The sequence below is a fragment of the Garra rufa genome, chromosome 6 (genome assembly GCF_049309525.1).
Source record: "Garra rufa chromosome 6, GarRuf1.0, whole genome shotgun sequence".
Lineage (NCBI taxonomy): Eukaryota > Metazoa > Chordata > Actinopteri > Cypriniformes > Cyprinidae > Garra > Garra rufa.
Window position 1 is genome coordinate 7,860,791 of NC_133366.1, and position 15,858 is coordinate 7,876,648.

The following is a 15,858-nucleotide window of genomic DNA, read 5'->3' on the forward strand; positions in this document are numbered from 1 at the left end:
GCAATGCAATAATATTTTTAATATCTGTATTTTTACAAAAAACACCTAATTTTCATTACTTACAATGCAAAAATATTTTATATCAGTATTTGTATAAAAAACACCTTATTCTCATTACTTGCGATGCAAAAGATTTTTATATTGGTTTTATACAATAAAACCCCACCTTATTCTTATTACTTGCAATGCAGAAATATATTTTTATATCATTATTTAGAAAATAATATTATTTATGAAAAAAAATTGCATTTCTTGCAATGCATAAATATACAGTATTTATATTTATAAAGTATTTATATTGTGTTATTATTTATTTACTGCCAGATTGCAATGGATGAAAATCATTATATCCCTATATAATATTGGGTGAAAATCTGGCACAAAAAATATTTTAAAACAATTGCCTAAAATAAAAGCATAAGCATTTTTCATTCAAAACTGAACTTTTTCCTTTCATATGGCTGAGACACACTTTTATAAAATATACCCTAGTAGATTTACTAGTATTTGTTCAGTTGCACATGACAGCTACACACCACCTTTACTGGCACACTGTGTGTGTGTGTGTGTGTGTGTGTGTGTGTGTGTGTGTGTGTGTGTGTGTGTTTGTGTGTTAATGGAAACATGCTGATCTAAGCAAAAATAGGTCATGAGATCAGCCACAAACCTGCCACATTAAGGACCCTGTAAATAAACTAGAAAATCAGGCGCAGGTCTCACACTCACAACATCTGCGAACATCATTTGTGCATGACACAGCATATAATGATCTACATCTAATAAGTGCACGCATTATTATTCAATCACCCATCAGAATCAACGAAGGCTCGCTGGCACAGTCGTCTGAAGTCATAACTGGAGATGAAGATAAAGCTGACAATGAGGAAGACGATGCATCTGCTTCGGGAGCCTGTGGAGGGCAGAGCTCTTTCGAGGCTGCATCATGTGACCAAGCTGACTTCCCGCCCCCGGAGGAAGAGACTCAGGGGCCCTCGGGCGGCCCCAGATGGAGCTGGAACGCCGTTCAGGAGAAGGACCCGGAGCGATACCTGCACCGGATCCGACACTGACACAATGCGGGATCACAGCCGGCTGAAAGCATCCAATCAGATTCCTGCCTGAGAGACTCGCTGCCTCCGTAGATTTACTTGAAGCCACCGCCTCAATCAAACGCTAGTCTTAATCGAGCAACGATCAACACTACAGCACCTGCAACGGCCAGGAACGGACATTAACAATAATCCCGCAGGATTACACTCCTGTGAAACCTTAACACACTGTTTACGGGCTTGTGCCATCCTTATGTCCTCATCTCTGACTGCACAACAACAGTCAAACACTATTATAGGGATAGTTCTCCTAAAAAATACAGTTCTATCTCATTTACTCAACCTCATGTTGTTACAAACCCCAAACTGAACTTCATTTTTGGAGGGATGATGTACATGCTGCTCTTTTTTTTTTTATATATAAACTATGAGTGAACTGAGATATACAATCACCATGAAATAAATTTTGGGGGTAACATGTCCAGCTAATATTATAGCCCAAAATCAAAAGAAAAACAACGAGGTAATGTTCCTTTTTCATGAGGCAAATGGCAACAAAACACATTGACATAACTTGCAATGCAATAATGGTACACAAGTATTTATATTGAAAAAAACAAACCTAGCTTTTATTAATTGCACTGCAAAACATAAAAATAATTAAACATTTGTATTGGTAAAACACAGTTGAGGTCAAAAGTTTACATACACCTTGCAGAATCTGCAAAATATTATGTTTTTTTTTTTTTTTTTAATCACTGACCTAAATGAGATATTTCATAGAAAAGATGTTCTCATATAGCCCACAAGAAAAAATAATAGTTTACATACACTTGATTCTTAATATTGTGTTGTTACTTGAATGACCCACAGCTGTTTTTTTTTTTTTTTGGTCCAATGATAGTTGTTCATAAGTCCCACAAATGTTTTGGTTTTCCAGCATTTTTGTGTACACATTTGAACCCTTTCCAACAATGACTGTATGATTTTGAGATGCATCTTTTCACACTGAGGACAACTGAGGGACTCATATGCAACTATTACAGAAGGTTCAAACACTCACTGATGCTCCAGAAGGAAAAACTATACATTAAGAGCTGGGGTGAAAAGTTTTTGAAGATCAGAGTAAATTTGTCAAGCTTATTTTGTCTTTGGAAACACTAAAAAGTATTTTATGTAGTTCTGAAGGGCAGTACTACTTGGAAGAAAAAAAAACATATTTAGGCAAAATAAGAAAAATGTACATATCTTCATTCTGTTCAAAAGTTTTCATCCCCGGCTCTTAATGCATCGTGTTTCCTTCTGGAGCATCAGTGAGTGTTTGAACCTTCTGTAATAGTTGCATATGAGTCCCTCAGTTGTCCTCAGTGTGAAAAGATGGATCTCAAAATCATACAGACCCTTGGAAAGGGTTCAAATACACAAAAATGCTGAAAAACCAAAGAATTTGTGGGACCTGAAAGATTTTTCTGAAGAACAGCAGGCAGTTTAACTGTTCAGGACAAACAAGGGACTCATGAACAACTATCACTAAACAAAAAAACACAGCTCATTCAGGTAACAACATAGTATTGAGAATCATGCATATGAAAACTTCTGAATGGGGTAATTTTTATAAATTGTACTATTATTTTCTCTTATGGATTATATGTACACATCTTGTATGTGAAATCTTATTCAGGTCCGTACTAAATAAAAAATAACCTGCATCTTATGATTCCTCTTATCTTGGTAAAATAATTAACATTTTGCAGATTCTGCAAGGTCTATGTAAACTTTTGACCTCAACTGTATTTATACATAATGATGGTAATTGTTTGCTGCCTATATGCTCTGGGTTTTTTTTTTTTTTATAATACAGTAAAAGAACCCTTTGAGCATGAGAATTTGAGAATGATACAAATATTGGGTACAATGATTTCAGGGTGAAAAGTGACTTGAATTTGTTGGATTTACCCTAGTAGATGTACTTGAGTGATCTGAGGCAAAAGAATGACGTAAAACGACCACCAAACATGATTATGCAATATATACCAAGTTATACGTCTTTAGAAGGTTTGGAAAACAATGCATGAGTCTATTTTAAGCTGCTTTTTACGCATTCACTAATTATTTCATACTGAAAAGAGAAAAACTTCCAGGTTTGAAACAACATGTGGTGAGCAAATGATATGACGTTCAGTTTTTGGTTGATCTGTTCCTTCAAATCCAGCGATTTAAGTCTCACTGAAGCTTCCAGAGCCCCTATCAGCTTTCATTTCACTCCTGTTTCTATGAATGTATGAGGCCGAACAGTGCTGGGTTTCTATTATTTAATGATATGTGCTTGTATTTAGTTTCAGAACACTAGATTCTCAGTAGTCCTCCTTTGAAGGGAGCGTTTGCCTTCCAGTGGTGTTTAATGGTTAATATAAAAGAATGTATTAGCGTTTACTTCAACACCACAGTTCTCATAAACTCATTAGTGTTGTTTTAGATACAAATAGTCTGTGGTAATATGTATATGATGTAGAAGTATGCTGGACACTATTAGTGCTGATTATTTAATTCTGTCTTCTTCCGTCACTCAGACAGACTTTTAGAAGCAATACGGATGAAAACATGTAGCTGAAATCAGTAAACACTACTACAGAATGATGATATTTTTCTCCTTGTCACTAAGCTGGCACTTCCAATTAAACTGTTTTTGAAATAAAACTCTGTGTAAAGTCTGTGTTTCTTTTATTGAGTACTGCACGGTTATAATTTTAGCATCTCTCATTAAATACATTACATACAAATTATACAGTCCATTGTCACGTTTTAAAGAGATAGTTCACCCAAAAATGAAAATGTAATGTTTATCTGCTTACCCCCAGGGCATCCGAATTGTAGGTGACTTTGTTTCTTCGGCAGAACACAAATGAAGATTTTTAACTCAAACCGTTGCAGTCTTTCAGTCATATAATGGCAGTCAATGGGAACCAAATCTTTGACAGTAAAAAAACAGACAAAAACCAAATTAAACCATGCGGCTTGTAACGGTACATTGAGGTGTTAAGACACAAAACAATTGGTCTACCATGGCAGATCACATTGTTGTGAATGTACTCAGGACAGTTGAACATTGTGGTGGATCAGAGGTAAATAATGATATAAATACTATTTAGTTTCGTGCACAGACCAATCGTTTTATGTCTTAACACCTCAATGTATCGTCACAAGCCGCAGGGTTTAATTTGGTTTTGTCTGTGTCTGTTTTTTTCACTCTCAAAGATTTGGTCCCCATTGACTGCCATTATATGACTGACAGACTGCACCATTTTAAGTAAAAAATCTTTGTTTGTGTTCTACTGAAGAAACAAAGTCACCTACAATTCAGATGGCCTGAGGTAAGCAGATAAACGTCAAATTTTCATTTTCAGGTGAACTATCTCTTTAAGGTCAGTTTTGTTGACACCTGTGAATACATTGTTAAAAAAAAATTACAATATCTTCTTCAATTTCTCAAATGAAATCAAACAAACAAAAAATGAAAAGAATGATGTCACTGCGAGAATGGAACGTTCCAGTGTTTCTGCACATGCTCAGTTGACTCCGCCTCCAGGTTATGAACGCCAGACAGGTGAGCGTAAAAAAGTAGAAAAATATAACGCTAATGGAAAAAAAGCAGGCGAGAGTGTGACTTTTTTTTAACGATTGCGAGAAAAACTAAACTAACACATGAGCAAGGCAAGAAAACCCTGACCAGAAAACCTTATGAATGATGTAGTGGAGCAGCGCGCCGTCAGTGCCAGGAAGGAGCCGTCAAGCATCGAGGTTTTACTACAGCAGGAAGTTTCTCCTTCGTCATCTTACTGACATGCAGGTCAATCTTTGAGTGTTCATACAGTGTAACAGTCAACAAGGCAATGCTCTCCTTCACAATTATGTGTTTGTCATTAGTTATTCCTACTTTCGTTTGTTCCCCAAGTCCCAATGAAAAACGCAACTAAAATCAGGCTGTACACAGGCATGTGAGCGCTGCATCACCACCAGGTGAAGAAGGGTCTTCTGCTCTGGAAGCTCTGCGTGTAGGATTCGCTGTTGGCTCGCTGTGGCGCTCGGGCCGTCTCCACGATCACCGGCGGCATCTGCACCAGCTGCAGTGGAGTCTTGCCGTCTCTCATCGCCTGACTCAGATTCAGGATCTAGAGGAACGCAGGACAAGAAATGAGCTGAAAGATGTCAAATCATAAGGTGGTTTCGATTGAACTGCCCTGCTCTTGTAGGTTTCCTTTCACATCAGTGTGAGAATGTAGTAAGAGTAAAAAGAGATCAAGAACTTCTCTGAGAAATTCACTGATGCCACATGGACTATTTTAATGATGTCCTTACTACCTTTCTGGGCCTTAAACATGCTGTCTATGTAAGGTCAGAAAGTTCTCGGATTTCATCAGAAATATCTTAACAAAAATTCAGGATTTCTCTCCATATAGTGGACCTATATGGTGTTTGAATTTCCAAAATGCAGTTTAAATGCAGCTTCCCAGCCGAGGAAGAAAGGTCTTATCTAGCAAAACGATCAGTTATTTTCTTAAAACATTTACAATTTATATACTTTTTTAATCTCTACACAGAGTACACACAGAGCTAGACAAGACGAGCAAAATCGATCGTTTTGCTAGATAAGACCCTTTTTTCCTCGACTATGATCGTTTAGAGCCCTTTGAAGCTGCGTTTTGGAAGTTCAAACTCGGGGGCACCATAGAAGTCCATTATATGGAGATGTTTTCCTCAAAAAACAATTTATTTATGACTGAAGAAAGACAGACATGAACATCTCGGATGACAAGAGGGTGAGTACATTATCTGTAAATTTTTGTTCTGGAAGTGAAGTACTCCATTAAACATGCACAAAAAAGTCTTGGTTTTATTATATTCCCTGAAATTATTATTTTGAAAAGTACAATTTACTATGTAATTGTAATAATACTGTCATAGTTTTAGGTTACACTAAACTTTAACTTTGTCAGTTTGTCATAAAGACCTTTGCATTTCAGTGTGAAGCTTTTCTCAAATGAAATGAAAATTTGCTCATGAGCAACTGAAGATGTAGGCTAAACATCAAAATTACATTTATAGATTTATTTTTTGGTGAATGCCAATACTACACAGCACTGTATAAAATATAATATGTGACTGTGGACCACAAAACCAGTCATAAGGGTAAATTTGTTGAAATTGAGAGTTATACATCATCTGAAAGCTAAATAAATAAGCTTCCCACTGATGTGTGGTTTGAGATAGATACAACTATTTTGCACCTTTAAAGTTCTCCAAATTAAGTTCTTAGCAATGCATAATACCAATCAAAAATGGAGTTTTTATATATTTTCGGTTGGAACTTTACAAAATATCTTTATGGAACATAATCTTTACCTAATATCCTAAAGGTTTTCTGGCATAAAAGAAAAATCGATAATTTAGACCCACACAATGTATTACTGTCTATTGTCAAACATACCTGTGCTACTTAAGACTTTTAATGTTTTGTGGTCCAGGGTCACATATTATAATGCAGATTAGTGTTTTAGTATTTTTAAACAGCTATAATCTAGTTATTAATGACTCACCTGACCCCTCATTACTGAGACCTGCTTCTTGAACTGTCCTCTGTCGAAACCCGGGTCTTTCTGTCAGTGTTAACGTAAATATAAAGTCAATACCGAGAAGTCATTTCATGGTAAAGAAGTCAAACATATTGGTAAATCCCCAACTGAATTTCAAAGCCATCTCTGTGACTTACCTTAAATAGCTCATATAGATCTTCCTCAAGGTCTTTGATGAAGTTTGGGTCGGCTAATTTGGGCAGAACTAAGTCTCGGATCTCTTGGGAAAACACAACTTTCGCCTGTGGCAGCCAAGCCCAGTAAAACGGGTCTACAGGACATACATTCAACAAAAGGTTTGAACTGACTGTGCAAAAAACTACATTAAATGAAAAACACACCTCAAAGAGATTTTCACCCAGAAATGAAAATTCTGCCATTAATTAGCCTACTCATCCAAACCCGTAAGACCTGTGTTCATCTTCAGAACACAAATTAAGATACTTCTGATGAAATCCGAGAGCTTTCTGACCCTCCATAGACAGCAAGGGAACTACCAGGTGGCCTTTGTTAAAATAGACCATCAGTGGTTAAACTCTAATGTTATGAAGCTACACAAATACTCTTTGTGCGCAAAGAAAACCACAATAACGACTTTATTCAATATTTTAATGACATTCTTTCTACCATTCTGTGCTGTGAACATGGTAGTACCCTTGCTGTCTATGGAGGGTCAGAAAGCTTGCAGATTTCATCAAAAATATTTTAATTTGGTCTTACAGGTTTTTAATGACATGAAGGTGAACAATTAACAACGGTACACTATCCCTTTAAAATAAATGGTTTAAGTGATGAAGTTTCTAGTGAACAAATATCAAGAATATTGCAATGTAGTTGGTCATGTGTTTGTGAGGTGGATGATGATTGGCTTACAGGCTCTCCATGAATCTGGGTGTTTGAGAGGGAAGGCCAGACCATTGTCAATGGCTGCTAGTTTAATGATGGGATCCTTCACTACCACCCAATCACTGTCCTGCATGAGAAAAGCATTCGATAAACACAAACAGAAACATAAAAACACAAAAATGCGAGAGAAAGCCTCTTAAAAAGGCATCTGGATAATCACCCTGTTGCTTGATGTATCCATCGGACAGTCATATTTAATAAGCCAGTTGTCGTTTCCTCGATCTACAGAGCCATACAACAAATAATATTTGTTAAAATAAAGTCAATATGTAACCCTGGACCACAAAACCAGCATCTGAAAGCAGAATAAATAACCTTTCCATCGATGTATGATGTATCTGATAGGATAGGACAATATTTGTCTGAGAAATTTGGAATCTGAGGGTGCAAAAAAATTTAAATACTAGGAAAATAATCTTTAAAGTTGTCCAAATGAAGTTCTAAGCAATGCATATTACGAATCAAAATTTAAGTTTTGATATATTTACGGTAGGACATTTACTAAATATCTTCATGGACATGATTTTTGACCCATACAATTTATTTTTGGCTATTGCTACAAATATACCCATGCTACTTACGACTGGTTTTGTGCTCCAGGTTCTCATATATAGTTAAAATGTGTTTTTGGTAATATCATTTGACCTTAATTCTGTTGCTTTCTGTGGTTACCTGTGTTTCTGATGATGTAATCCAGCACCACAAGTCTCTCAAACTGAAGCTGGAGTTGTCGATTAGTGTTTTCTGGTAATGGCTCTGCCTCGAACCGCCGCAGCCAGAAATCGGCGTCTTTATACCCTTCTACGAAGAGCTGGAATGAGCCCACCTACAACAGCCAATGAGTTGGAAATGAGTTTATAAAACCTAAAACAGCCAATGGAAACTCACTTCACAAACCTACAAAAGCCAATAAATGTTTATAAACATGCAAAACCAACTAAATTTTCAGCAGCTTTCATTTAGGAATTGATAACATTACAAACCTTGATTTAAACCAAAAATAGTGTTTGTAAAGGTGTAAAAATCTTTTATTAGTAAGTAAAGAGATTAAATTAGCCATGCAAAACATGGATTGCTTACGAGTAAATAAAAAAAGCTTATATTATATTGTCAGAGCTCGTGTCAGTTCTGTCTTGAAAGGTTTATACAGTATTGCTAAAATTTCATTTTTTCTAAGGACTAATAAGAAATTAATAGGATTTTTACCTTTGAAACTGTACTATTGTGCTCAGTAGAGTTTCTATTTTAATTAACTAAAACAAACATACTTTAAAAAGTTTTCTTCTTTAATATAAATTAACTGTTAAATTTAAATTAATTTTAAAATTAAATTCTAATTTAATTTTAGAATGAAATTTTAATTTATTTTAGAATGAAATTTAAATTAAATTCAAATTGAAATGAAATGGAAAATATTCCAATAATAACAAATCTCACTTATACTAAAATAACACTCTATAAACCTACAACATCTAAAAAAGTGAGTTCAATGACATCTAAAATGTCTCCTCTTCCTCCAGGCAGATAGGTGTCGCTCTCATAATCCTTACCTTGGGTGGCAGGCCAATCCGGTGGAAACGTTGGCCCACCTTGGGCACTTTTTCGAGCGCTAACCTCTTTCCTCGAGACTTTACTCGGTCGATGGCACTGTAATTAAACGTCTCGCTTGCTAAATACACCACCTGAGAGAAAGAAAGCACAGAAAACACTTTAAATAGAACATGTCTGTCTTCTCTGTCAACAGTCAGCGATAGAGATGGTGTGGGAGTGAGTTAACCATTGCGTTTAGCCGTGCGGTTGACTAGTTTGTTTTCATACGTGCCAGTAACAGGAAACGAAAGAGGCTGACTAACAAACACCAAACCCTCACAACTATCACCCTACTTTCTCACGTCCTCATTCACCTCGCTTTTGGTTTCAGCGAAGATGCACAACTTTAGGTGTCGCTCTCATACCTTGGTGCGTGGCACGATGTTGAGCTCTAGCTTCTGGTCCACCAAACTGGCGCCAGCCTCTGACAGGTAGCCCTGGTTCAGGACCAGACAGTCCCGGCCGAAACAGCACGGACAGCAGAGCTTCTGCAGCCATTTGGTCCATTTGGGGTTCAGCTGGCCGTACGGCTCCTCGTTCTTTGGTTTGTAGACGCCGATGATCTTCTGTTGGAGACGAGAGAGAGAGAGGACATTTGAGGTCAGGTTTCGTGAAGCGACACATGCGGTCATATCGTACGTCTAGAGCGCCACAGTCTGCTCAAACTGAGACTTTCACAAGTTACTCTTCAGCATGTGAAAATCAGCAAATCAGGTAAAAAAAATTCTTTTAATGCTACTGTGCGTTTTACATCCCGTACATTAGACCAAAACCACATTTCTATCCAGGGTTATTTTAGTTAACTAATGGTAAATGTGTGATTCTTTGGATGTTAAACATGTTCTTGTATCCTAGTTTAATATGTTGCAACTGCCTTGCCTAAAGAAATTTATACTATTCAGCAAGGATGCATTAAATAATCAAACTTGATAGTAAAGACATTTATAATGTTACAAAACATCTATTTTACATAAAAGCTGTTCTTGAAGTTTTTAAATCAAAGAATGCTTCATTATCCACAAAAATACGAACTGTTTTCAACATTGATAATAATCAGAAATGTTTCTTGAGCAGCAAATCAGCATATTAAAATGATTCCTGGAGGATCATGTGACACTGAAGACTAGAGCAATGTTGCTGAAAATTCAGCTTTGATCACAGGAATGAATTAAATTCTAAATTAATGCTGCAAGCAGCAATGAAGGGGCCCTTGCACATGAGCTCACTGGCACTGGTGGCTTTAAGAAAACAGCAAACAGTGGGCAGTATGCATTTAAAGTGTTAAATATAGAAGGAATATGTCAAAAGTCATTTATATGTGCCAAACTTCCTGCTGCCAGCTGGTGGTGCTATGACTATAACTGGATATTGGCATGTAGATGTCTTCAGGCCAGCACTTCAATCAAACATATGAAGTTTGGTGCAGATTGAACTTAGTATGTTTGAGTTAGTGCAAAGTATAATGCATCCTGTTGCCAACAGGTAGTGTTTTGATCATAACTGAATATTGGCCTATAGATTCTCTTACCAAACATGTGGAGTTTGGTGCAGATTGGACATTGCATGTTTAAGTTAGTGTAAAACAAGTCATTTCAAGCTGCCAGCAGGTGGTGCTATTATTATTACAAAATATTGGTGTTTAGATGTGTTCAGGCCAGGACCCTTATCGAACGTGTGAAGTATGGCAGATGAGACATTGTATGGCTGAGTTACAACAACTTCTTTTTTAAAGTTTGAATCATCAAACTTTGTCAAGCCACCAAGGACACACCCTTTAACGTAAACTCTAGAGCTTTGCAATTTAACATCGCAAAGGCCTTTAGATTAGACTGACCAAATATAATTTTGATTTCATTAAATCTCTAGGAGGAGTTTGTTAGTGTAAACATGTCACGTCCTGCTGCCAGCAGGTGGTGCTATGACTATAACTAAATATGGGCAAGTAGATGTCTTCAGGTCAGGAGTGTTATCACACATGTGAAGTTTGGGGCAGATCAGACATTGTATGCCTGAGTTATCTCAACTTTCTGTTTCATGGCGAAACAAAGTTTGTCAGGCCGCCACGGACAAGCCCTTCAATGAAAACTCAACATCTTCGCAATTTAGATTAGATTGCTTTAGATTAGACTGACCAAATTTGGTGTTGATCTGGATAAATCTCTAGGAGGAGTTTGTTAAAGTACAACACCTAAAAATGGCAAAAATGACACACAATTTGCTGCGATTTAAAATAACTGGCTTCCTGTTGAGCTTTGGATTTTGCTCCAAGAGACTTTTTTGTAGGTATTGGTGTGTTACATGTGTGTACCGATTTTCGTGCATGTATGTAAAACATAGCTTGAGATGCACTTCGATGACATTTTAATAGGTGGCGCTATTGAGCCATTTTGCCACACCCGCTTCTGAAACCCATATCAGATGTAAGTTTTTACCACTTCTGGCATGTGTGCAAAGTTTCATGAGCTTTTACGCATGTTTTAGCCCTTTTAGAAGAAGAATCTGAGCAATTCCAATAGGGTCCTCACACCATTGGAGCTCGGGCCCTAAATATATTACACTAGAAAATGGTTATTTTAAAATTATAATAATATTTCACAATTGTACCAATTTTATTTGTAATCTAATAAATGCAGCTTTAGTGAGCACAAGAGATGTCTTTCAAAAACATTTAAAAAAACTTACCAACCCCGCACACTGTTGAATGGAACGGTAAGTTATGTCTCAAAGTTACAGATTTACCTTATTTTTAGACACTTTTAGTGATTTCCCAACTAAAAGTGACCTTTAACAAAGACTTCATCTCTGTGACTCACTGTGATTTGATTTGATGTGAATGAGAAACCAGCCCACTGCACCACCTGATTATACATGTGGTCATGTGCTTTATGACTCATGTGAGTTGCCTCACTAGTGAGCAGATCAAGCTTGTCGCGTGTTCACTGCAGAGAGGACGATCACCAGCCCTGCACCGCTGAAGATCAAAGACATGAGGAACATCTCAGAAGAAAGCAAACGGCAAAATGATACCAGATCAACTCAGTGCTGCCACCTACAGGCTGGAGTTTGTAGCATGACTAACTAGATTAATCATCTTGACTAATAATCATGTCCTAAATGACTAAGGCCAGAAGCACAGTTTTGTCAAATGCACTAGAATAACTTAATGAATGAAAATGGGTGTGTTCGCAGATATTAAAAGTGGAACTTATTTCATTTGTCATTTTCAAATTAAACACTCAAAATGTTAAACTACACTAAGATTAAACCAGTACAGAATAACATGATTTGATTGAGGAGTAACAACACTGCGAACTCCCACAGAAATCATGTAGTAAATCTCAGTTCCTCTTGATCCTGATGTTGCAAAACTGGAAGAGTCTGTTTGTTAAAGTCAATCTTTTCTATAACGATTATTATCAGTCACTATGAAGTTCCTGTCACACATTCACTCAGCTGTGCTGCTGAACAGCTATCAATATCAGTCAATATAACTCATTTTAACCTTTGAGTTCTTTCATAATCTAGCATTTTGAAGGGAGTGAAACTGCAAACTGGATCTAAAGTTATGGAAATTTAAGGAAAGCAAGTCAAATGTGCGCGTCTAACACGGTTCACAGCCATTAGAAGTCATGCTGAAGAATTAGGCCGCTTAACGCATGTGACGAGCCTTAAACCATGTCAAACCATCATGGCAATTCCACGGTTTCATTAAAAGCAGAGAGGAACTGAGTATGTACTGTTGAAATGACCACTATTTCTAAATAACCCTGAACGGTTCTGTATTCTCATAAAGAGAAAGAGTCAAAGTTTTTTATTTAATGATCAATGATGATAGCATATGGCTTAAATTTGTGGGAGCTGTCTATCTAGCAAACAAACATTGCAAAAGTGACAAAAAATGCTGTCTTTATGGGTTTAAGCTGGATTCTAGGATTCAGACATCGACCACATAGCGGTCGACCACTACTTGAAACCCACAAAGTACCATGTCAAGTCCAGTGCAAGCTTATTTAGATGCAAGTTTTTAGTTTTTTCAACTATAGACACTATTGAAAATAAATCGGTAACACTTTACAATAAGGTTCTTTAGTTAACATTAGTTAATCACATTAGTTAACATGAACTAATAATGAACTGCACTTACACAGCATTTATTAATCTTTGTTAATGTTAATTTCAACATTTACTTATACATTATTAAAATCTTGTTAACATTAGTTAACGCAGTGTGAACTAACATGAACAAACCTTGAACAACTGTATTTTCGTTAGCTAACGTTAATAAAGATTAGTAAATACAGGAACTAACCATGAGCAATACATTTGTTAATTTTAGTTAGTACATTAATGTTTAACTAATGAACCTTATTGTAAAGTGTTACCAATAAATCATCTTAAAATACATTTCCCTCTCCTGTAATTTGTCTTCAAAACAATGCCCAACAGTGGATTCCAGTGTTGTTATTGCAAACCAAAACAATTAAAAATCCTACTATAATAGTCTAAAATAATATTGGTGGATGTGCATCCATCACAACAGATATCTGTCATTATTTTGAACACTATTTACATTTAGAAAATCCCAGCTTCACTGGCATTGATACACACACAAAAAAACATTCATTTCATTTACCTTTACTGTCTTTGTTTTATTCACACATTCAGCTGAAACTCCACTGATGCTATTGTCTTCTCAGTAAACAAGTACACTAAACATAATGGTAGCACTTCACAATAAGATCCCATTAGTTACTACATTAACCATGATAAATGCATGTGTTATTATATATTTTAAATTTTGTTTAAAAAACAGAACTGTTCATTATTTGTTCATTTTAGCTCAAGTCCATTAAATAATATTTAAAAAAACCATTTTGTGAAGTTGCCAAATTAGTAACTAATTTCTAATCAAGCCAAACACTGGCTTTCATGAGAGGGTCTCATATAAAAGACATATAAAAGTATAAAAGTGTGTATCTGTTTGGTAATTGAGCATGTACTGATATGAGCTCTATCACTGCATGATAATGCACTAAAGAGAGCTTCAAAGAGAAGTGCTGGTAAGCTTTTTGTTTATTGATCAAACAGTTAGTGAGCTGCCTACCTAGACATTATGAAGTCTAAAAATGCCATCTAGGTTGCTATCTATATTTTGAACTATGGGCTTGATAAAACTGCTATCATGTGCAATGACACAGCAATGCGTCAAGTAAGCCTAAAGGAGATATTTACCTTGTTTTTCTTCACAAATTCCTTCATTTTAATAATTAACAAATGCACATACGAGTTTGCAATTAAAATGCTTAATAATTAACCTATAATGTGCGTTAAAAATTCACTTTCAGTTTCACATTCACATCATAAAGACACATAAAAGTGTCTGTACGTGAATAAACGCACACAACTGTCTTGACAAACTCAACTTAAACTGTACAGAAACTGATTCCTGGTTTGCATGACTCAAGGCCTGACCTGATGACACAGCTGTTACTCAGATTCCTCAATAACACACAGCATTTTAGCTCTATGTGAGGCTGTGAATGCACAGAAAACTGATTAGATGAACTAACGTAACGAATCACACATCAAGATAGTGATGAACTCTCACCCCTGTTGAGTCTTTGACGAAGTAGCTGCCGCTGGAGCCTTGATAGATGCGCTCCGGGTAGATTCCCTCCTCGATGGCCCGCTCTGCCTTCCGGATAATCTCTCTGAACTCCGGATCCTCCGGGAACTCGTTCCTGTGCGGATCCCGGGGAGACGCGCCACGATCTCGGTCTAGAAGCGGCTGTCGTTCGCGGCTGCGTCCGGGACTCCCAGCCGGCAGACGCACCACGGAGCCCGGCGTCCCTCCAAATCCGCCCCGGGGACTGGTCGGCTCGGTGGGACCGTAGCTGAAATCGTTGGAATCGCGAAGCGGAGAGACTAGCGGGCTCGTTTCGTCCATGGCGGAGAAGAGAGAGAGAAGGACAGAAGGGGGAAAGGGGGAATTACAGGGGACAAGAGTTTGTTTGTTGCCGTAATGAAATGATGCGGCTCCGTACAGCAGATCGCCAACAAACAAGTCACATGACAGCCAGCTTCCGGAAAGGGGCGGGGCTAATGCGTCATTGCAATGCCACTGACCAATCAGCGCTTTAGAACTCACTTGTTTTTCCATATGTACACGCTGATTGGTCAGAATTATACCACCCATATCGAACACGTGATAAAGCACAACACGACTGGAGTTAGCGCATAGACATCATATATAAGCAAAATGGCTTAAATCTCTTCTGTCTTTTTCCCTTTTCCATGCTGAACTTGATTCTGTTGTTTCTTCTCTTAGATTTACAAATAACAAAAAGAGTGCCAAATTTTTGTTGCATTATGACAATTTTTCTAAAAAGATGTAATTTATTTTTATACTTTTCTTTTCTATATGGATTACACCATAATTTGATGTACGCAAATCCCGATTATTATTTTCTGTTTTTATCTTATGATTGTTCCTTGTAGAAATTTATCGATGACCATAGACACAGTGACAATAACGCAGAAATTTAAATTGTAATTAAAAAGTTTGTTAAAAAATAATACATTATAGCTAGGAAAACATGAACAAAATGTAAAATATGACTATATAAATTATATAGCTGCTCTAATGTTGCATCTTTTACACTTAAAAAGGCTTATGTTACTGA

General features: G+C 36.8%; 1 protein-coding gene across 1 annotated transcript; it reads right to left on the bottom strand.

Annotated features, from left to right (window-relative positions):
• Positions 1 to 3,753: 3,753 nt before the first annotated feature.
• LOC141337104 (phosphatidylinositol 4-kinase type 2-alpha) lies at positions 3,754 to 15,234 on the bottom strand. The gene is made up of 9 exons (XM_073842861.1): positions 14,784 to 15,234; positions 9,541 to 9,741; positions 9,136 to 9,267; positions 8,258 to 8,411; positions 7,746 to 7,807; positions 7,553 to 7,652; positions 6,817 to 6,950; positions 6,644 to 6,703; positions 3,754 to 5,218 (listed from the first exon to the last, which is right to left on the bottom strand). Exons 1-9 carry the CDS (start codon positions 15,120 to 15,122, stop codon positions 5,057 to 5,059), a joined length of 1,344 nt encoding a protein of 447 aa, XP_073698962.1. The 5' UTR covers positions 15,123 to 15,234; the 3' UTR covers positions 3,754 to 5,056.
• Positions 15,235 to 15,858: the final 624 nt, after the last annotated feature.

Coding starts and splice junctions, on each gene's coding strand:
- LOC141337104 (XM_073842861.1), bottom strand. CDS start 15,122: ATGGACGAAACGAGCCCGCTAGTCTCTCCGCTTCGCGATTCCAACGAT. Junction 6,951..7,552: donor CCCAGATTCATGGAGAGCCT/GTAAGCCAATCA, acceptor TATGTCCTGTAG/ACCCGTTTTACTGGGCTTGG. Junction 6,704..6,816: donor ATCTATATGAGCTATTTAAG/GTAAGTCACAGA, acceptor TAACACTGACAG/AAAGACCCGGGTTTCGACAG.